At 40.9% G+C, this 21,972-nt stretch overlaps 1 protein-coding gene across 2 annotated transcripts in view; it reads left to right on the top strand.

The window, feature by feature from the left end:
- Nucleotides 1-21,972, top strand: part of B3GALNT2 (beta-1,3-N-acetylgalactosaminyltransferase 2) — a 58,798-nt gene that overhangs the window by 31,768 nt on the left and 5,058 nt on the right. For both annotated transcript variants that reach the window (XM_060108080.1, XM_060108070.1), the window contains exons 5-9: nt 2,476-2,571; nt 11,972-12,082; nt 14,442-14,520; nt 18,823-19,006; nt 21,417-21,542. In XM_060108080.1, coding sequence (XP_059964063.1) covers nt 2,476-2,571; nt 11,972-12,082; nt 14,442-14,520; nt 18,823-19,006; nt 21,417-21,542 — 596 coding nt within the window. The remainder of the gene's footprint in view (nt 1-2,475; nt 2,572-11,971; nt 12,083-14,441; nt 14,521-18,822; nt 19,007-21,416; nt 21,543-21,972) is intronic.

Here is a 21,972-nt window from a genome sequence, read left to right as displayed (position 1 = left end):
GATCTCTGGATCCTATTACATTCTTTGAGGAGTATTGATTTTTTGTTTGTGTCTTTTAGCAGTCAGTTAAATTAGCTGGGCACAGACTCTAAATGCTGTCTTCCTTGTAGTGAGCAGCAGCTGAAATCTCTAGTCTATTCTCTTGGGCTTAGATGGGCTGCTTGGATTCTGCTTTGAATATGTACTTCGTGAGTCAGCCACAGATTAGGACAGAATTTATGTGAAGAACTGAGGATTCTGTCTGTGACCCTTTCCTTTCTGGGGTTTTCTTCCTCACTTGTTAGCTGATGTGTTTGTCTCCACCCTGCCTTCTGATTTGCAAACAGAAAGACTGCAGTTTTTATTTCAGAATTTTAGTTGCCCCCTGAGGTATGCCTCAGACAAAGAGCCATTAAAAAAAAAAAAAAGTGGGGGAAGCATACTCAGTGTCTTTCTCATCTCCTTGGTATTGCTTTTCCTCCAGTTTCTGCCTGCTTTGTGTGCATTCCAGTGCCTTCAGTTCTTTCTTTCTTTCTTTCTTTTTTTTTTTTTTTTTTTTGCGGTATGTGGGCCTCTCATTGTTGTGGCCTCTCCCGTTGCGAAGCACAGGCTCCGGACGCGCAGGCTCAGCAGCCATGGCTCACGGGCCCAGCCGCTCCATGGCATGTGGGATCTTCCCAGACCGGGGCACGAACCCATGTCCCCTGCATCGGCAGGCTGACTCTCAACCACTGCGCCACCAGGGAAGCCCTCTTTCTTTTTTTTTAATGTTTTGTTTACTGTTCATAATTGTTATCTATAGGAGAATTGGTCTTGATATCACTGGAAGCAGAACTCTGTTCATTTATTTTAGGCATCTTTTAAAATGTTTTTGTATTTATTTATTTCTTGTCTGCATCGGGTCTTAGTTGTGGCACACGGGGTCTTAGTTGCAGCATGTGGGCTCTTTGTTGTGGCATACTGGTTCCAGAGCCTGTGGGCTCAGTAGTTGCAGTGTGCGGGCTCCAGGGTGTGTGGGCTCTGTAGTTGTGAACAGGCTCCAGAGCACATGGGCTCTGTAGTTGTGGTGCACAGGCTCTCTACTTGTGGCACACGGGCTCAGTAGTTGCGGCATGCGGGCTTAGTTGCCCCATGGCATATGGGATCTTAGTTCCCTGACCAGAGATTGAACCAGCGTCCCCTGCATTGCAAGTTGGATTCTTAACCACTGGACCACAGGGAAGTCCCCCTGTATTATTGTTAATGTTGGTTGTTACTAACAGGGTACAATGTTACAGTCACCAATAAACACACAAATGAAGATTAAATTTCTTGTTTGAAGTTTATCCTAGTCCTTTGTCCTCTAAAGAATTTATGTAGTTTGTAAATGTGCTTAATGACATAAATATAAATATAAGAGAGGGAACAAATCTTAGTGATGATTCCAGCCATTATGATTCCAGTGAGAAATGCTTTGTCATGTTACTCAAGTATAGGAGTTCATATATTATTGTGGTTAAAGGTTTCATTGATATCGAAGCTCAGATAGGTAACTGGAATAGCAGTACTCTGAATTCCACTGTCAACCTTATCTAGAAATTAGGATCAATCTTGAATTTTTTTGATACTTAATTAATTTTCTTAGTATATATAGTCTTTTTTTGAACTATTCATAATGTTTGACTTGTCACTCAAGTAGTTTGATTCAGATGTACAATATTTTGATCATGTTGATTTAACTTTTAGTTGCCATATTTTTACCCAAGGAGAGGTTAATCTTTGTCCTCAAGGAAGGCCTAATCTCAGGTGGATCATAATGGGTTCACAGGGAGTCAGATGTAAAAAAATATTACCACAGCATTGCCAAGAGCTGATGTTAATGAAAGAACTATGCTAATTCATTAACCCCCTTCATTCTGAACTTCTGCATGGTCTTGATGGCTTTAACAGAAGCGCCCTATGGCAAATCGGTGTCTAGAATAGGTGTGAGAACAAGGAAGTGTTCTTGCCCAAAGCAAGAAGGAAGGGCCCAAAGCAAACAATAGACATAATGAGAATCAGTTCTCTTTTATGTTCCCTTTTTTGTTTTTGTTTGTTCTTCTAAAGGTTCTTTTTGAAGGGGGATTCCTGAGTACCTTTGTTCTGTGTAGAAATCTGTGATCTTTCAGTTTATTCTTAACCCTTTGGGGCTAAGCCTAATAAGTCGGCTTAATTTAACACCTTACACTTCCCCTAATGCTCCTCATTTCAAGGTGTCTTTTTTTTTTTAAGGTTATCTGGATTATATTTAGTGTTTTAGAACTTCATGACAACTTTGGTTATCTTCAGTAGCTTTATTTAATAACCATGATTGCACTAGAAAAACCAAATGGTGCCTAAACTACAGTAGAACAATGTTAGTGACAGTGGTCGGGGCCACTGAGAATTTAGCTGACCAACATGTAACTTGAAAACTTGCTGCATGTGCCGTGTCTGACATAGGGTATTTCTTCTTGTCTTTTTCCCCCTGATCTGTAGGAGGCCCTCTTCATTGCTCGCTTCAGTCCTCCGAGCTGTGGTGTGCAGGTGAACAAGCTGTGGTACAAGCCTGTGGAGCAGTTCATCTTACCAGAGGTACAGGCTGTAGTAAAGAGACTCTGGTCCCAGTGCAGGCCACTGTCGGCCTGAGGGTGTGCTTCCAGAGGCAGACACTGCATATTCTCCCGCCAGGACAGCTCTCCAGAGTGGTGGATCAGGCTACCAGCGGGGATGTACTAAGCTGTAGCACTCTGCATTCCTCCCTCCAGAGAGCCGCATCATGCCCCAAAGGTTCCAAACCACACTTTGAAAAGCGTTGCATGTTACCTTGGTTTATTTAGTGGAGTAGAGAACTGCATGAGTGCTCTAGTGACAAAGGATAGTAATAGGTGTGGTTGATAGAAAGACCAGGCACAGGTACCATTTGAGTAAATCAAATAGTTTGCTTATCTAAAGAATAGGGGGGTGGAGGGAAGTGCAGACATGATAATGGCAAAGAGATTGGTCACATTTCCAAGATAAATAAAACTTCTCCAAGTAGTGGAAGTTGTTTGAAAAAATAACTCTTAGGTAGGGACCACCTCAGCTGCCAGGTGCCCTCATCAGCCCTGGAGTTAAGCCCAAATGTGGTTGTATTACACTGTGTATTACATAGCTGGACATGAACACATTGTTCATCCATCAGCCTCAGCCTTTCCAGGCTATTGCAGTCTTGTCTGAGTACATTTCTGAACAGCATGCTTTGGAACCACAGTGTAAGGGTCAGTTTCCCGGTCATCTCTGGCAGTCACTTTAGATGAGCTCTAGTTGACAAGTTCCCCCGGGGACATGAACGCTGAATTAAGATAAGATGTGGAAGCTGGATGATTGACCAGCCCTGCTGGCTAACCAGGAAACATCTTGCTACCACCAGGCGTGTGGGTTGCTGTCCACATTTATGCAACAGCAAAGTCACACATTTTATAAGGTGCTGTGTATCTTTGGAGTTGAGTACATGTAGTTAAACTTTGCATGTTAATTCTGTGACTGTCAAAGGGAGCTCCTTTGTTTCACCTATGGGTACCTCTGTTTAAAAGCATTTTACAGAAAAGCAAAACTAAAACAGACTGGAAAAAATTTTCCAGTTTCTCAGTGTTATAAAAAAGACTAGTGAACATCCTTACACTCTGTTTTGTGTACATAACTGGTTATTTTAGGATGAATTGTTGGTTCAAATTTCTGCACATTTTTGAGGCAGATAGTTTCTTTCTGGAGGACAGTTTAGCAGTTTATGTCAATTTGAATAATCATCAACATTCTATGAGAATGCCTATTTACCTATATGACCTTTTAAAATTTCATATATGAACTTTTTTTCTTGTTAAAAATGAAGTATGTACCATCAAAGGTATCTCTTACTCTTAATTAAAAGTAGTGGCTCGGGCTTCCCTGGTGGCGCAGTGCTTGAGAGTCCGCCTGCCGATGCAGGGGAAACGGGTTCGTGCCCCGGTCCGGGAAGATCCCACATGCCGCGGAGCGGCTGGGCCCGTGAGCCATGGCTGCTGAGTCTGCGCGTCCGGAGCCTGTGCTCCGCAACGGGAGAGGCCACGACAGTGAGAGGCCCACATACCTCAAAAAAAAAAAAAAAAAAAAAAAAAAAAAGTAGTGGCTCAACTAAGTAGTATTGGCCAAGTGTTGGATCTCAGTTTTTGAAGGAAGCCACTCTTTGGTTTGTTTACTCATTGACTCAAAATATTTATTGAGAACTTAGTATATGCCAAGCACTGGGGCTATTTGAGATGTAGTTCAAAGATCCCTGCCCTTAAAGCAGCTTATGTCCAAGTGAGGATAGAAGAGCCAGCACTGATATTCCGCTTAACTTGCTGTGTCCCAGGCACAGATAGAAGCAGATTTCCTGCACTGATTGGTCCGCTCCTTTAGGATTGAAGCAAGTCATCAATGAGAGTCCTGCCTTTCTACTCAGAATCAGCATGGGCAGAACCTCACTCAGACTTTGTGATTCCCAGGGGAGAGGAGTGTGATTCTGAGGGGACCAGGAGCACTAGCATTGTGTTAGGTGCTCTCCAGAAAGGTCTGGAGCCTGCTGGGGGATTGATTTTCACAGACGACTCACGCGGGTTGGCACAAACAGGAAAGGAAAGGCTGCCGCGCCTGGAAGGCAGCGTGGGGTGGCACATTGGGGTGCAGGTCCCTGAGCAGCCTCCTGTGGGTGAGGTTGAGTCCCTCGCTGCCACTTGGTGGCTCTGTGACCTGGAGCAAAAGCTCCTTCGCCTCATTGCGTCTCTTCCCTCCTTTGTAAGAGGCACCCGGTTCAGAGGGTTACGCTAGGGCATAAATGATTTCCTAGATGGAGAATGTTTAAAACATGCCACCACACGGTGAGCATTTGGTAAATAAATGTGAGCTGTCTTCTTCACTGCTGGTCCTCCTCTGGACTTGTGGTTCCTGTTCTTCAAAAGCGGTGTGTCTCCCCCGGGCCGTTTGGCCCCAGGGGACACTTAGCAGTGTCTGGAGACAAGCAGTGTGGAGCAGCGCCGGCATCTTGTGGGCAGAGGCCAGGGATGTTCCGAACATCCCACATCGTACAGGACACGTCCCCACAGCAGAGAAATATCTGGCCCCAGATGTCAGCGGTGCGCAGGTAGAGAAACTCCAAGAGGAAGGAGTCACAGTGTGGGGCAAGGAGAAAGAAGATAAGCTGTAATATTAACTTCAGGCTAATCACAGTCGTATGGGGCCTGCTCCATTATCTTGGTCAGCCTCGTAGAAAGAATTACAGTTTTTGATGAATCGACAAAAAACCATTACTTTCCCTTAGAATGTCCTTGTCCTTAGGAAATACATGCTGAAGTCAAGGTGAAATGTATTTTACTTTCAAGCGATTGAACAACAAAGAACAAGAGAAAAGTATGTGTGTCTAGAGACAGAGATAAAGCACATGTGGCCAGGGACTTCCCTGGCGCTCCAGTGGTTAAGGCGCCGCGCTTCCACTGTAGGGGGTGCAGGTTGGATCCCTGTTTGGGAACTAAGATCCTGCCTGTTGTGCGGCGCGGCCCAAAAGTTAAAAAAAAGAAAAAAAAGAAAAAAAAAAGGCACATGTTGCCAAATGTTAACAGCTGGTGAGTCTAGGGGATTTGGGTGGTAATTTCAACTTCTGTAGGTTTGAAGCTTTTCAGAATAAAAATTAGGTTGGGGCAAGGAGCTGCCTTCCTTGCCAGTGTTCAGGATGGTATATATGGCAGTAGGTACTCAGGACAGGAAGGACTCAGCCAAGTCAGGTAGTGGCTGTTTTAGTTATTAAGACTTCTACTGGCTAAAGCCTTGTGATCTTTATTTCCCTTGACGCTTTAAGCTAAACTGGCTTTTGGTTTTTCATTACATCTGAATAACATTTTTTCCTTCTATAAACACGTAGTTATTTAATAGTGTCTGCATCTGGGGGAGTAGGATTATGGATGATTTTTATTTTCTTCTCTCTGTGTATCTATTTTCTAAATGTTCTGAAATAAATATATATCAGCTTTTATTAAAAGAAAAAAATAAACTTTTAAAGAGAACATATTCTTTCCTTTTATACAAAATCCTATTTTTGTTGAAAACCTGTTTAATTTTATATAGATACTCATTTTTGCTGCCTCAAGCCTAATTGGGCTTATTTGCACAGAAAAAATGATAGTGCTGAATGAGTTTGCCTGCCTGTCATCAGCAGAGAATGCCCGAAGAAAAACAGGTTGTTGATCCCAGTTGCGAGGGAGAAGTGGTTGATTTGTTCATCATCTTATTCCTTCCACACTTCACAGTCGGCTAGAGTAACGTCAGCAGTATGGCTTTGTCAGCTAAGCAGGGCTCTTGCACTGTTTTCATCGTGTGACTCACTAAAGCATAAATCTCACTGGGGGTCACAAATTTAAATGGAGACAGCTATGTGTTTCTTTTAAAATATTTATTTCTCTAATTTCATATTCCTCTTAGTGCACCTGAAACCTGAAACTAATTTCAATAAAAAGACTATTTTCATTCAACCTGAGTCACTAGAGATAGTATTGTTAGTATCATGGGTACTTATATACTTATTTTTTATGAAAGTTGAAATTCTTTAGAGGTAGTCATTTCTCCAATCCACAAGAAATCGTTAACAGTTACAGGTACAAAAGTACTGTGTATGTTTAAGCTACTCTGTTGGTTTGGATGACGAGTTAGAAATAGGACACAGAAGAATGGACAGCATAGGTTGCACATAGCTCACTTACGTTATGGGTGAGAGGACTTATGAGAGCTCATTTTTCCAACCTATACCGTGCTGTTCTTTCCTACCTTTTCCTTTGGTTTTATGATTTTAGCAGGGAATTGCCATAAAGAAGCTGTTTCACATCTGCAGAGATTCCTAGCTTTGTGATTACTTTGTATGAGAGTAGAAAGGAGGCATGTGAGAGAAGTGGGGAATAGAAATTTAACTGTGCCATGGAGCAGGTACAGGGGAGGTGGAGAAGGTAGAGCCCCTCCCTCCTCTCATAACAAAAACAACTGGTTATCAGTTGAGTGAATAAAAAAGCAGGATCACTTTTTGGGCCAATGAGTTTTTCTGGTAATTACTCAGTTTAGTCAACATTGTTGATGTTATATCACAACCCAGTCAAACAAAATGGAGTTGGGTGCCGGGCAGAGTCAGGTGCCAAGTGTCAGTTGAATGGACTGGACAGAGAATTACTTGATTTGTCATCATATTTGCCAGATTTGTAGTTTCAAGGTGAAGCTTTTCTGAGGTCACTATAGCTTTTACTTTGGTATGGTTCATTTGGAACTATAATTGCAAAGATTCCCAGTGACCTAACTGCCACCTCCAGGGGACACTTACCTGGAGTCCTTACCCTAGTTGACTGCAGTTTTCTCTTAGCTTATATGATATGCATTCTTCTGGTTCAGCTTAATCTGGCCCAGTCCTTCTTCCCAGTACGTAACTTCATTATCTCCTCTTTCGTTTTCCCCTTAAACATTAATCATTAGGATCTGACACCCAGCCTTCTGTTTATTTTACTCATTCTTCCTAGACAGTTTCATCTAGTACCACCTGTTTACTGCAGCCCAGATTTCTTAAGAACTCCATACACACTTCAGCCACCTACTGAACTCCTCCACTTGGAATGTCCCCTGGGCGTTCTATGGTGATAGCATCTCCAGCCCACCCATTCTCATCTTCTCCTGTATTTTCAGTCTTGGGTCATAGTACCTCCTTTTTCTCAGGCACTCAAACCAGAATCGTGGGCTTTAATCCTCAATTCTCATATCCAAGCAGTCACTAAGTCCTATAATTTCTTTCTCCGAAACTTATTTGGTATCAGTCCTTCCAAACTTTATCACTATTAAAGTTTTAGAAGAAAGTAAAGTATCCCAAGGGGAAGAGGTCGTTGTTGCCAGGAGAAAGACACCTGATTAACCCAAAGCAGCCTCACACAGTCAAGGGTCTAGGACTTAGCTTTTGGGTCCTAATGCTGACCGTGTGGAGTGTATAAACCAGAATGTCTATTGATTCATGTTCGATGGGTGTTAACTCATTAGAGTGGTTTGAATTCTTGTGGCCACTAGCTAGGAACCTCCTTCCTGATATGTCAAGGCACCTAAAAAACAATCTGAACTGTACTTGGTTTGGGAATTGAATTTGGTTACAGCAGTGGGAGGTGGTGGGTGTTTTTGAGAGCTGCCTCATTCAGGTAGGATGTGACCAGAGTGCTTTATATCTTCCAATTATTCCATCTCCCCTTAGACATTGCTACTTGTTGCCAAAATTCTCTCTTAGACCAGCTTTCCTATAGTGTTTTAAGGTATTGATTTTACTAATTAAGCTTCAACCTTAGAGCTCTTCCCAGTTATTGGAAACATTGTTTCTTTTCCTATAAGAATTTAATTAGTTCAACTCAGAGGGCAGTCTCTTTAAATTTATTTATTTAATTAATTGAGATATAATTGACATACAACATTATATTAGCTTCAGGTATACAATAAAATGATTCAATATATGTATTTGTTGCAAAATGATCAACACAAGTCTAGTTAATATCCATCACCAGACATAGTTACAAATTTTTCTTATGATGAGAACTTTTAAGATCTACTCTCTTAGGGGCTTCCCTGATGGCGCAGTGGTTAAGAATCCGCCTGCCAGTGCAGGGGACACGGGTTCGAGCCCTGGTCTGGGAAGATCCCACATGCTGCGGAGCTGCTGAGCCCGCGAGCCACAACTGCTGATCCCACATGCCACAACTACTGAAGCCCACATGCCACAACTACTGAAGCCCCCGCGCCTAGAGCCCGTGCTCCGCAACAAGAGAAGCCACTGCAATGAGAAGCCTGCGCACTGCAAAGAGTAGCCCCTGCTCGCCACAACTAGAGAAAGCCCGCATGTAGCAATGAAGACCCAATGCAGCCAAAAATAAAAATATAAATAAATAAATATATTAAAAAGAAAAATCTACTCTCTTAGCAACTTTCAAATATACAATACAGTATTAGTAACTACGGTCATCAGGCTGTACATTACATCCCCAAGACTTATTTTTTTGTAAGCAGAAGTTTGCACCTTTCGATCACCTTCACTCGTTTTAGCCACCTCCCACCACCCACCTCTAGCAACCACCCATCTGTTCTCTGTATCTGTGAATTCAGTTCTTTTTGATTATTTTAGATAAGTGAGATCCTTATGGTATTTGTCTTTTTCTGTCTGACTTATTTCACTTAGTGTAATGCCCTTGGGGTTCATTCGTGTTGTCACAAATGGCAAGATTTCATTCTTTTTAATGGCTAGTAATATTCCACTGTATATAGATACCATATTTTCTTTATCCATTCATTCATTGACGGACACTTAGGTTGCTTACATGTCTTGGCTATTTTAAATAATGCTGCAGGGAGCATGGGGGTGCATATATCTTTTCGAGTTAGTGTTTTCATTTCTTTTGGATGAGTACCCAGAAGTGGAATTGCTGGATCATATGCTAGTTCTATTTTTAATTTTTTGAGGAACCTCCAAACTTTTTTCTGTAGTGGCTGCCTCAGTTTACATTCTCATCAACAGTGCACAAGGGTTCCCTTTTCTACACATCCTCGCCAACACTTGTTATTTCTTGTCTTTTCAGTACTAGCTGTTCTCACATATATGAGGCGATATCTCATTGTGGTTTTGATTTGCATTTCCCTTATGATTAGTGATGTTGAGCATCTTTTCATGTACCTGTTCACCACCCGTATATCTTCTTTAGGGAAATGTCTATTCAGATACTCTGCCATTTTTAAAAACTGGCTTCTTTGGCTTTTTGTTATTGAGTTGTTTGAGTTCTTTATATATTTTGGATATTAACTCTTTATCAGATACATGATTTTTCAAATATTTTCTCCCTTTCAGTAGGTTGCCTTTTCCTTTTGTTGATAGTTTCCCCTGTTGTGCAGAGCTTTTTAGTTTGCTATAGTCCTACTTGTTTATTTTTGCTTTTGTTGCCTTTGCTTTTGGTATCAAACCCAAAAAATCATACCCTGAGACGGATGTCAAGTAGCTTACTGCCTGTGTTTTCTTACAGGAGTTTCCTGGTGTCAGGTCTTATGTTCAAGATTTTTAACACATTTGAGTTGATTTTTGTGTATGGCATAAGTTAGTGGTCCAGCTTCATTCATGTTAAGCACGTGGCTGTCCAGTTTTCCCAACATCATTTGTGGAAGAGACTGTCCTTTCCCTGTTGTATATTCTTGGCCCCTTTGTTGTGAATTAATTGACCACATATGCATGGGTTTATTTCGGGGGTCTATTCTGTTCCACTGATCTATGTGTGTGTTTTTCTGCCAACACCATATTGTTTTGATTACTATAGCTTTGTAATATAGTTTGAAATCAGGAAGCATGATGCTTCCCACTTTGTTCTTCTCTCTCTAGATTGCTTTGGCTATTCGGGATCTTTAATGATTCTATACAAATTTTAGGATTGTTTGTTCTATTTCTGTAAGAAATGCCATTGGTATTTTGATAGGGATTGCACTGAATCTGTAGATTGCTTTGTGTAATATGGACATTTTAACAAGTTTTAATTCTTCCAATCTATGATCATGGAATATCCATTTATTTGTGAATGGATAAAGAAGATGTGGCACATATATATAATGGAATATTACTCAGCCATAAAAAGAAACAAAATTGAGTTATTTGTAGTGAGGTGGATGGACCTAGAATCTGTCACACAGAGTGAAGTTAAGTCAGAAAGAGAAAAACAAATACTGTATGCTAACATATATATATATGGAATCTAAAAAAAAAAAAGGTTCTGAAGGACCTAGGGGCAGGACAGGAATAAAGATGCAGACGTAGAGAATGGACTTGAGGACACAGGGAGGGGGAAGGGTAAGCTGGGACGAAGTGAGAGAGTGGCATGGACTTATATATACTACCAAATGTAAAATAGATAGCTAGTGGGAAGCAGCTGCATAGCACAGGGAGATCAGCTCTGTGCTTTGTGTCCACCTAGAGGGGTGGGATAGGGAGGGTGGGAGGGAGACGCAAGAGGGAGGAGATAGGGTGATATATGTATATGTATAGCTGATTCACTTTGTTATAACGCAGAAACTAACACACCATTGTAAAGCAATTATACTCCAATAAAGATGTTTAAAAATAAATAAAATAATTCTGAAAGAACATTCTTAGTATATAAAATATACAGTATTAAGATAATTTATGAAAGCTTATACAGATTAATAAGAAAAATATAAAACTCAGTAGCTAAATGGCAAAGAAGCATGACAAGGCAATTCCCAGAAGAGACTATAATTCATAAACATCATTAGAAATCAAAAGAATCACCAATTAAATGAGGAACCATTTCCTTAAATCTACTAAATTAGCTTAACTTCTTTTACTAATATCCCATACTGGGAAGAGGACAATGCAACTGGCATTCTCATAAATTGCTAATGACCCTACAGGTAGAATTTGTTTTTGAAAAGCAGTTTGGCAGTGTGTACCAAAATCCATATAAAGTATCTCTATTCCTGTCCCAGTAATTTCACCTCTGGGAATTTATTTTAAATAAAAAACAAAGTATTGCGGAAAAATAAACATGTACACCAAAACATGCCTCACATTATTTTAGTAGCTATTTGGTAGTATCCAGATGTCCAACGGTAGGGAGATGTCTGAGTGAATCAGGATGCATTCACTCAGCAGTATTGCTACAAGTACTTGAAAAAGAGCAGTTGTAACAGCGGCAGTCGCATAAGGAAATGCCTTTGATGCAATGGGAAATGACAGCAGCATGTAAAACTGTCTATAAGGTCTTTGTAACTGTTGTTTTAGATGTGCTCTAAGATATACACCAAAATGTTAGTATTGGCGTCTTAGTGGGCAGTAAAAGTTATAACCAATGTGCCTTAGAAAAAATAAACTCTTCTCTAGAAACTTACTTAAAACCTAAATGACAGCAATAAAGAAACTGACTCACTGTTCATCTTTCCACAAAAGAGCTTTGAAGGTACAATCGTGTGGGAGAGCCAAGACCTCCAAGGCCTTGTGTCAAGAAATCTCCACAAAGTGACAGTCAATGATGGGGGAGGAGTTCTCAGAGTCATCACAGTAAGTCGTTCATTTTTTAAAGGTTGTTTAGCACACTTTAGCATTTTTTAATATGTACAAGTGTTTTTAAGTTTACTTTTACATCAACTCATATGGAACAATGAATCTTACGTATTTTAGAACATATACACTAGAAAATGTTGAGGCACCACATAGTAAAGATGGAAAGCTCAAATGTTCTATGATTTTGTAACTTCAACCTTAGTGAATATATAGTTTTGCCTAAGTCTAGTGCATTTTAGAAAGTGCGATGTTTTATTTCTTCATAGTTTTTAAGTTAATGTTCTTTTAAGTTCACTTACTCTATAGTATTCAGAATATTCACTGTCTCACCTTGATAGTATGATGTGAGTTACAATACTATAGATAAAAGTATTAGAAAGTAAGGTTGAGTATTCACTTTCATTTATGTTGTTGGGATTTGTGACTTTTATTTTTCATTTACCAAATTTTCTTAAAATTTGAAACAGTTTGACAATAAAATTCTCAAAGTGTAGGATGAAAAAGAAGATGTAGGCAAAGTTCAAATGGTGACTTTAAGTAAACAAGTGGTACATGTGCTGCTCTCACACAGAATTGATGCTCTGATCTAATGATTAGGAAAGCACTTGGCATTTAAGGTCACAAGCTTAGTACATTCCGTTAAATATTAACCTTATTCACGTAAATTAATCCCTGAATTTGAAATGAAAATCATGTGGTTTGTTATTACATGTTCAGAAAACATCTGCACACTTCTGAGCCAGGCATAGTCATGGGCAAAACAGGCCCATTACTGGCCCACAGTGGAATTTATAGTCCAGTGAGGGGAAAAGACACTAGACAGATAGACCCACAAATTCATGTGTAATTACAACCTTAGCCTTGTAGGCCACGTATCAGATTTCATCCTTGATTATGAAAAGTCCTTTATTTAAGATACAGTGTTTTAAGGATTTATAGTTTTTTTTCTTTCCTTATTTTCAAAGCAAGTGCCTTTAATATCTTGCCTCCTCTTCTGTGTATGAAACTTAAAAATATGCAAAACATGCCAGAATTCTATACTGCTCAGTTGGTTGCACAAAAGGAAATCAGTTTACTTCTGAATTGAGGGTTAGATTTAAATGTAAAGACTCAAGTGATCTGCTCTGGGGGTGAATATGGTTGTGGAGGGCAGTGATGGCTTAAACACTCAGCTAACCTAAGAAAAAGTCAGATAACTTAGTAGCCTATTCTAAGAAACCCATGTAGAGCTGGAAGTTTTCCTAAGTCTTGCTGCCTTGCCAGCAAGTAATCATGTCAGAAAAATTTTAAAGACAAAATAAAAGCCAAGCTGTGACCTTTTAGACAGAAGTTAATAAACATAAGGTACTGTTAAGTACTAAACAAGCCAAAACAGTATAGATTGTACAATTTTAAAAAAAGAGTGTGCAATCTTTTGTAGACGTACAAGGTTGGAATCTGTAGCGCTCACCTTTAGAGATTTCCTCTACATTCAGCTACAAACCATATTCTGAATTGAATGGCGATTTTCCCCCAGTCACTGCAGAACACTGTCTCTCTACTGGCCTTATTAAAACATTGCTTTGTACAGGGACAGCTCTGCTAGAAGGATCTGTTCAAAGAGGACTACCCAGGCAGTAAGCCCTCTTGACCACCCATCAAGAAGAAACGCTGTAAACATGCTGAGGCGTGGCTGTGACAATCCCATCCAGCCCGCAGCGGCTGGATCGCTGGTAGGGTGTTAAGTTGGGGCGGAACACACAGAGGTGAGGTCCCTCACTTTGAGTAAGGGCCTGGGGTAACCTGTGAGGTAAAAGAGGTAAATCTCGTAATAACCAAAGATGCTCCACACCTTGGCGGTAGAAGGGACTGTTGTTGGCTGTTGGTACAGTGGGCACCTTCAGCAGCATCAGTAGTCAGTACGGCTCGGGCTGAACTGTTTGCTTAGAGGGCTTGTCTGCCTGGTAGCTATCACTTTGAAATGTGCTTGGGTGTATTTGAACTCACGGGCATTTTCAATCTCCACGAAATCAGAGGTGGTTATAATTTTTTTTAAGTGGTGGAGTTCGGATGTAAAAGAAAATTGGTCTTGGTAATAGTGTTGGTAGCTAGTTCAAGAATACGTGATTCTATGTAGGCTGGAATTCTGAACACTAATCCGTAGATTACTGTGTGTACCTGATCTTGGACATTGGAATTAGACGACAAAACTAGAATGCTGATGTCATCCTGACAGCCTAAGTCTAGTGCATCAGCATCTTAGATGGATTTATGTGCTGTGGCATCACATTATGAATTGTGCCAAATCAGTTTTCAAATATAAGAAATGTGTTCTTAGTAATAAAACACCAAGCACTTCTATTCTGGTTTCTTTCAGGCTGGGGAGGGTGCCTTGCCTCATGAATTCATGGAAGGTGTGGAGGGAGTTGCAGGTGGCTTTATTTATACTATTCAGGGTAAGTCAACTGGTTAAAAGTTGAAAAACATACTGAATCTCACCTACCTCATCTTCATACATTTGACATCAAAGCTAATCTTTTTTTTTTTTTTTTTGGTCATTAAAAATAGTAGCTCTATTGCCACCTAATTCACATACCATATACTTTACCCTTTTAAAGTATTTGATTCAATGGCTTTCAATACATTCAGAGTTCTGCAGCCCTCTCCACCACCCCAAAAAGAAGTGGCTGTGTTTGTCTTCTTGAGTGATGCTCCTGAAAATATCCACATCAATGAATCCTGTCAGTGATCTCTAAGAAAAGCTGTTGTTGATGGGGTTGCTCTTGGTCACTTGTCCTGATCATCACCTATGGAACAAAGGTGCCTAGTAGTGCATCATCTGGCTTCTGAAATCTCTGCAGATCATGGATTCCTATAAAAGAATTAGGACACAGCTTCCCTGAAGGCACACAGTGACTTGGGGAAAGCAGAGGCCGTATTCTGAGAGGCAGGTCTTCAGGGGTCTCCCTTAATAGTGCAGGGTTGAGGATGGGGCACACCCCTCTGTTTGAGGCCACTACAGGTAGTCTGAAGATGTGAATGGGCTGTGGCTTTTTTCAATTTCTAGCATCTTTATTTATACAGTGTTTCCTCATAGAAGTATTTCTATTCTTACATCACCCCTAAGGGTAGGCTGGAATAGGTACACAGGTTTTACCCACAAACCTGCCATTAAAAATAGAGATTTAAAATTTACTGATCCTTAATTTTAGTCCAGAGATTTTTCATAAAACTGTGAGACCACTCTGCTAGGGAAGGTATGGACTTAGCTCACAGAGGCTAATGGCTCAGCCCTGGGGAGGACTCAGATCGGGTGGTCAGGCCAGTTTCTTAAGCAGCTCACACTGGGGGGCCGGGAACAAGTGTTACACACCATCTGACTTCATGTCTAGCGACTTCCTTTCTTTTGCCAGTTAACTCATGTATGTACCATCAAGAGTCTTTAAAAACTTGAGGGGCCCTTGAGACTTCTGGCACTAAACTGTTCTACAAGGAGCAACTACTGTACCCTAAACAACTGTTTGTCTTAAGTTTTCTCCCACTGAGGCTAAAGGATTAAGGTTGGGTGAGGAAAATTCCTTTCAAACAAGAGAGAAATAACTCAAGTGTTAGGCTAAAGGAATTAAAATGAATAGACTTTTCTTCTCATGTACTGGATATATCTGAAAATCTGACTATAATTTTTTAAAATCTGAGGATCTACGTGCTGTTCAGAAGAATCATGTGGTACACAAATTCTCAAATTTTGTTGGGCAGTAGCATCTCTGGCTGGGCCCTACCTCAAGCCTACAGAGTTAAAAATCTTCAGGATTGGAGCTCAGATACCTGTACTTTAATAAGCTCCCTAGATGGGTTTGATGCCTCCAAAGTTTGAGGGGCTGTAAACCACATGATTCTTGTAAATGGCACCTAGACAGATGATCAGATTTAAAACACACACAGAGGGACTTCCCTGGTGGTGCAGTGGTTAAGAATCCGCCTGCCAGCGCAGGGGACATGGGTTCGAGCCCTGGTCCGGGAAGATCCCACATGCTGCAGAGCACCTAAGCCCGTGCGCCACAACTACTGAGCCTGCGCTCTAGAGCCTGCGAGCCACAGCTACTAAGCCCACGTGCCACAGGTACTGAAGCCCACGCCCCTAGATCCCGTGCTCTGCAACAAGAGAGGCCACCACAATGAGAAGCCCGCGCACCACAATGAAGAGTAGCACCCACTCGCCACAACTAGAGAAAGTCTGTGTGCAGCAACAAAGACCCAACGCAGCCAAAAAAAACCCCAACACACACACAGATATATTACTTTATTACTTTATACTCATATTTTTCAGATATATGCAGAATAAACCAACATGTACAATTTGTTAATGAAAAAGCCTGTATTTCTGCTCTTATCATCCATTCCTATTGCTGCAATTTTATAACACTTTCACCTTCGTTCAGGTGTTAAATTGTGTATATTTATCCTTATCTTTAAAGTGAAAGGACGTTAGAGGAGAGTGTAAGAGTTGAATGGGACCCGAGGTTATTTAGGCCCGTGTTTTTCAAAGGGTTGTTTGTGGTCCACCTGCATCAAAGTTACAGGAAGTCACAGGTTAGAAATACAGGTTCCTGGGCTCTACCCCAGACCTGCTGGATCTTTAGGCTTGGGGCCTAGGAATCTGTATTTCAGTAAACAATCCTGAGAACCACAGACGTAGTCCAGCTCCTCCTTTTACAGATGAGAATGCCAAGGCCCAGAAACGTGTGACTCGTCCAGTACCTCACCGACAGTGGCAGAGGTAGAAATCAGACACAGGCCCTCAGCCCCCACGCCCAGTCTTGCTGTTTGCAGTCACAGAGAGCGGAGGGCTGGATTACGTCTCAGTTTCTCTCCCCCACCCCTCAGTCACTCACTTGTTTAGTTTTCAGAAGTTTTCTAATTTGAGACAGCTGAGAAAATCCTGCGCTAGTGATAGGATTGCTGCCTTATTTGAGGACAGTCCCTGCAGAGATGTGACAAACGATCCATTAGCTTGTGAAGTGGTAATTAAAATGTCTTTTAAGCACATTGGTCATAAGTTTTATTATAAAATATAAATAAACCAAAAATAGAGAGTGCTATAAGAAACACCCATGTACTTGTTGCTCAGAATTAACAGATGTTTGCATTTTGTCATATTTGCTTCCTTTCTTTGTTTTCAGAGAAATAAGGCATTACAGATACAGTTGAAGCCCCTTCCCTCCCAGTACTTCCTACCCCATTCCTCTCCCTTCCCCTTGGACAGGAGACCACTGTCCTGAAACTCATGTGTACCCTTCCCATTCTTATTTTTCTACTTTCTACTACATGCATGTGTATACAACTTTTAATAACATACAGTTTTGTTTTGTTTTGTTTTGTTTTTTGCGGTACGCGGGCCTCTCACTGTTGTGGCCTCTCCCGTTGCGGAGCACAGGCTCTGGACGCGCAGGCTCAGCGGCCATGGCTCACGGGCCCAGCCGCTCCGCAGCATGTGGGATCCTCCCGGACCGGGGCACGAACCCGTGTCCCCTGCATTGGCAGGCGGGCTCTCAACCACTGCGCCACCAGGGAAGCCTGACATACAGTTTTGATTCAAGTATTTTATAATTTATACCTGTGGTATCACATTGTATATATCAATTGGCAAGATACTTCTTCTCACTCAGCATTATTTTTTAGTGCCATTCCTCTTAACATCCAAGATCAGGTTAATTTTTTTCTTAATTTATTTTACTGAAGTATAGTTGATTTACAGTGTTGTTAGTTTCTACTGTACAGCAAACCAATTCAGTTATATATATGTGTATATATATATATACACACACACACACACACACACATTCTTTTCCCCATTCCTTTCCATTATGTTTCATCACAGGATACTGAATATAGTTCCCTGTGCTCTACAGTAGGACCTTGTTGTTTATCCATCCTATAGATAATAGTTCTCATCTGCTAATCCCAAACTCTCAATCCATCCCCTCTTCCCCACCCCCCAGCCTTGGCAACCACAAGTCTGTTTGTTCTGTGTCTGTGAATCTGTTTCCGTTCTGTAGATGAGTTCATTTGTGTCATATTTTAGATTCCACATGTAAGTGATATCATATCATATGGTATTTGTCTTTCTCTTTCTGATTTACTTAATATGATCATCTCTAGTTCCATCCATGTTGCTGCAAATGGCATTTCATTCTTTTTTATGGCTGAGTAATATTCCTGTGTGTGTGTGTGTGTGTGTGTGTACACACACACACACACACCACATCTTCTTTATCCATTCATCTGTTGATGGACATTTAGGTCGTTTCCACGTCTTGGCTGTTGTAAATAGTGCTGCTATGCAGGTTAATTTTTTTAACTGCTGTATTCCATTATGTGAACATACCACAGTTTAACCATTGTCCTATTGGTGGGTATTCAGGCTGGTTCCATTTTTTCACTGTCACAAACAATGCTGCCATAAATACCCTTGTGAGTGTGTAAAATAATGTCTCTGGGGATATATCTACAAGTGGACTTAGCGAGTCAAACAGTGCGCACATCTTCCGCCTAACTAGGTATTGCTGAATTGTTCCCTGCAGTGAGTGTAGCCCTTTATTCTCCCACCAGCAATGTGTGGGCGTTGCCATTTCCCTACCTCAGAGTTCCTAACTGTGTTGTTAGGTTACCTTGGGAGGAGGGTTAATGCAATAATGTTACAAGTTCTGGGTCTTAAGTTTGCAATAGCCTTTTTCTTCAGCTCTCTTTTTCCTTCTTAGAAGGTGATGCTCTCTTAAAAAATCTTCATTCTCGCCCTCGAAGACTTCTTGATCATATAAGTAATCTCCACGAGGAGGATGCCTTACTGAAGGAGGAGAGCGGCCTCTATGATGATATTGTGTTTGTGGATGTTGTTGACACTTATCGAAACGTTCCTGCAAAATTACTGAACTTCTATAAATGGTAGGTTATAAAAATGTTGGGTAGGTATTGTTTTATTTTTCTTTTGATGTAGAAACAATTTATCAACATCAAATCACTGAGAGTTTTTAAAAAACACACAAACCTAAGAGCATTGTGCACCTGGGATGTGATCTGTTGTATCCTGGTTCTTTGTGAGGACTGATCTTCTAAAATGCTGCTGCTTTATTATTTCGATGAACTGATCCATAATGTGAACACTATTAATGTATAAAAAACAAACAAGGCAAAAGCTGATTCACTTTGAGTCATTCCTACTTGCATAGTTGTCTTGAGCCAACATTAGGTGAAAATCAGTGAGTCTGAAAATGGCCTATCTTCAGGCATTTTCATACCCACACACCTATATCCCCCATTTACACCCAGGTTACTGATCTGAATTCCATTCAGCTGAACATCCACATTATATTTCCGTTCTCTCCTCCAACCCATTTAAAAACTACCTGCCCTAATTCCAGAAGCTTTAATAAGACGAAATTCAGCAACCCTTATAGTCTACCATATTGTTAACTTCCCAGACCCTCCAGTATTTCTCGGATCTTGGTTGTAACTCCTACTTTTATTATAATACCACCAATAATAATATACAATAACAGTGACTCTTCTTAATTGAATACATGGAGTTGTTAATATTAAGTTACTCTAGGGTCCCATAACTTGCTGTGAGCCCCCTGATACTGTCTGCCCTGACTGTAGAACTGAAACCTTCTCTCTCTCTGTCTAGACCAAACCCATAAAGTATATTCACGTCTTTTTCTTTTTTGAAACTTTATCAGGGAACTTGTTGCTCGGTGAGCCCCAGAGCCTGTCCCTTCTTTTCTTCTGTTTTGCCCTGAGCAGAATGGGAAGTCATCAATCCTTTATGGATATAGTTCCCTGGTCCTGAGGGGTAGACAGTTTAATTTATGGGTGGTAGTTTCATAGCTGGGGCAAGTCAGTGTAATCCTGGAGTCATCTTGTGGGTAGAGGGCAGATATAAATGCAAGCTGGAAATGTGGGTATGCCTAGAATACCAGGATTAAGTTTGACAGCTGTACTAAGAGAAAGAACCTTCTTTTAGCTCAAGGTCACCAATGGGGTTCCTGTTATGGGTCGGCCAAGGCGAGAGCGAGGATGTAAAGAGGTGGAGTGGGAATGGGGGTCCAGGCAGTGGGAGATCAGGACTGCCGAGTTCTAGGGCTTTCTATAGGGAGCTGACTCCCAGTTGTGGAAGTTCAATTTGGTCTAATTACTACCTTCAGTTTAAGTTTTGTCTCTTCTACTACTTGCGTATCTCTGTGATCTTGGCCTCTCTCCGTAGTCTCTCTGCCGCTGTCTGTTCTGGGCCATCATGTGCACCTGGAACGCTGCAGTGACCTTCTGACAGGCTGTACGTCCAGACCCACTTCCTAGTAGCCCATCCCCCCATCTACCCTCCACATCGTAAATGACATCTTTATTTTTCATTCATCTCTATTCAGGTGATCCATCAGTGACCTCAGTGTCCTTTATCACAAAAGTTTATTTCTAATTAGCAAATATTATGTATGGCCTATGCTATTAACTAGAAATGAACTTTAGAAACGTAGGGCTATGCTTTTTGTTGTGGACCCATTGTTAAATTCACCATTTTGTGGCCTAATGAAACTTTCTCCAGATTTCTTTAATTCAAATTTCTGTCTTCTGACTGGTTCCCTCGCAAGACTCTGGGTAAAAGAGGTACAGGGATTGGCAGTGTGAAATCAAAGAGTCAATTTTGTTTCTAGTTGCCATTATATATATTTTTAATGTCTAGATAAATGAAATCACCCTCTTGTGCCTTCCAGAAGGTCATTTGTAATAGCTGAATTACTGGAAATCGTTTCCAAGGGAAAATGTACTTCAGTGTTATAACTCAGCTTTTTCAATACCGTAAAATACCTGAGTGTACTATCAATAGCAGCATGGAACACATTCGGTTGTACGACGGTGTTCTGTGTGAGAGGCCAGGTGTGGCATCTGTCCCCTCATCTGCGTGGCCCTCTCATTAAGAATGCAAGGGGCAAGGTTCAGATGCTTAATAGGTATGCCGGCCTGACCTGGGCAAGGCCTAAGAAGCATTTGTTTGATTATATATTCTACTTAAGCCAGATCTTTTTTTCATTGTATTCTTTCTTCTTCCTTTTTACCTTTTAAAATTGGCGTGGCACCTCTCTGTTTTACCCCTTTGTTAATATTAAGTGAGGACTGTAGCTGGCAGCAGCGATGTTCTGTTAGAGCAGATGGTCCCAATATTGGATGGATAAAAGCTGGACGAGCATACAGATAGTACAGGGCCAGTTTTCATTAAGATGTTAGCAGTGTCACCACATTGGTGTTGCTTTGTTTCCTCGTATGGACGCCCTGACTTTCATATCCCCCCTTTCGCCAACAGGACTGTGGAAACAACCAGCTTTGATCTGTTGCTAAAGACGGATGACGACTGTTACATAGACTTGGAAGCTGTATTTAATAGAATCGCCCTTAAGAATCTGGATGGGCCTAATTTTTGGTGGGGAAAGTAAGTTAAACATTGTTAGGCCACGGGCGTTCATTTCATGTACTAAGCATATGTTAATTTAGAATGAAATATACAAGTCACTTATCATAAGAAAAATGTGGTTGAGATAGGAAATTTCCCTATTAGGCCCCTGGGTCACTATATTTTATTAATCTACAATTAGAGGGGAAGAAACTCTCTTAAATGGAAAACCTCAGGCTAATGTAATGAAGGAGGAAAAATGATGTGGCTTTTATCCTCATGCCCTACATATTAAGTGCTACTCAAATTAGAAGCTGCTGTACATTAGAATAAATTTTTGACATTTCTGAAACCATTTTCTATGTGTCTTTAGGAATGCAATAGGGATTGGTGATTTATTTTTCATTTATTTATTTTTAATATATCTACACAAGATGATTCAGAAACTCCATAAATACAACTTGGAGAG

This window comes from Mesoplodon densirostris, chromosome 1 (assembly GCF_025265405.1).
Source record: "Mesoplodon densirostris isolate mMesDen1 chromosome 1, mMesDen1 primary haplotype, whole genome shotgun sequence".
Taxonomy (NCBI): domain Eukaryota; kingdom Metazoa; phylum Chordata; class Mammalia; order Artiodactyla; family Ziphiidae; genus Mesoplodon; species Mesoplodon densirostris.
This window is presented reverse-complemented; position numbering and strand designations above follow the sequence as displayed.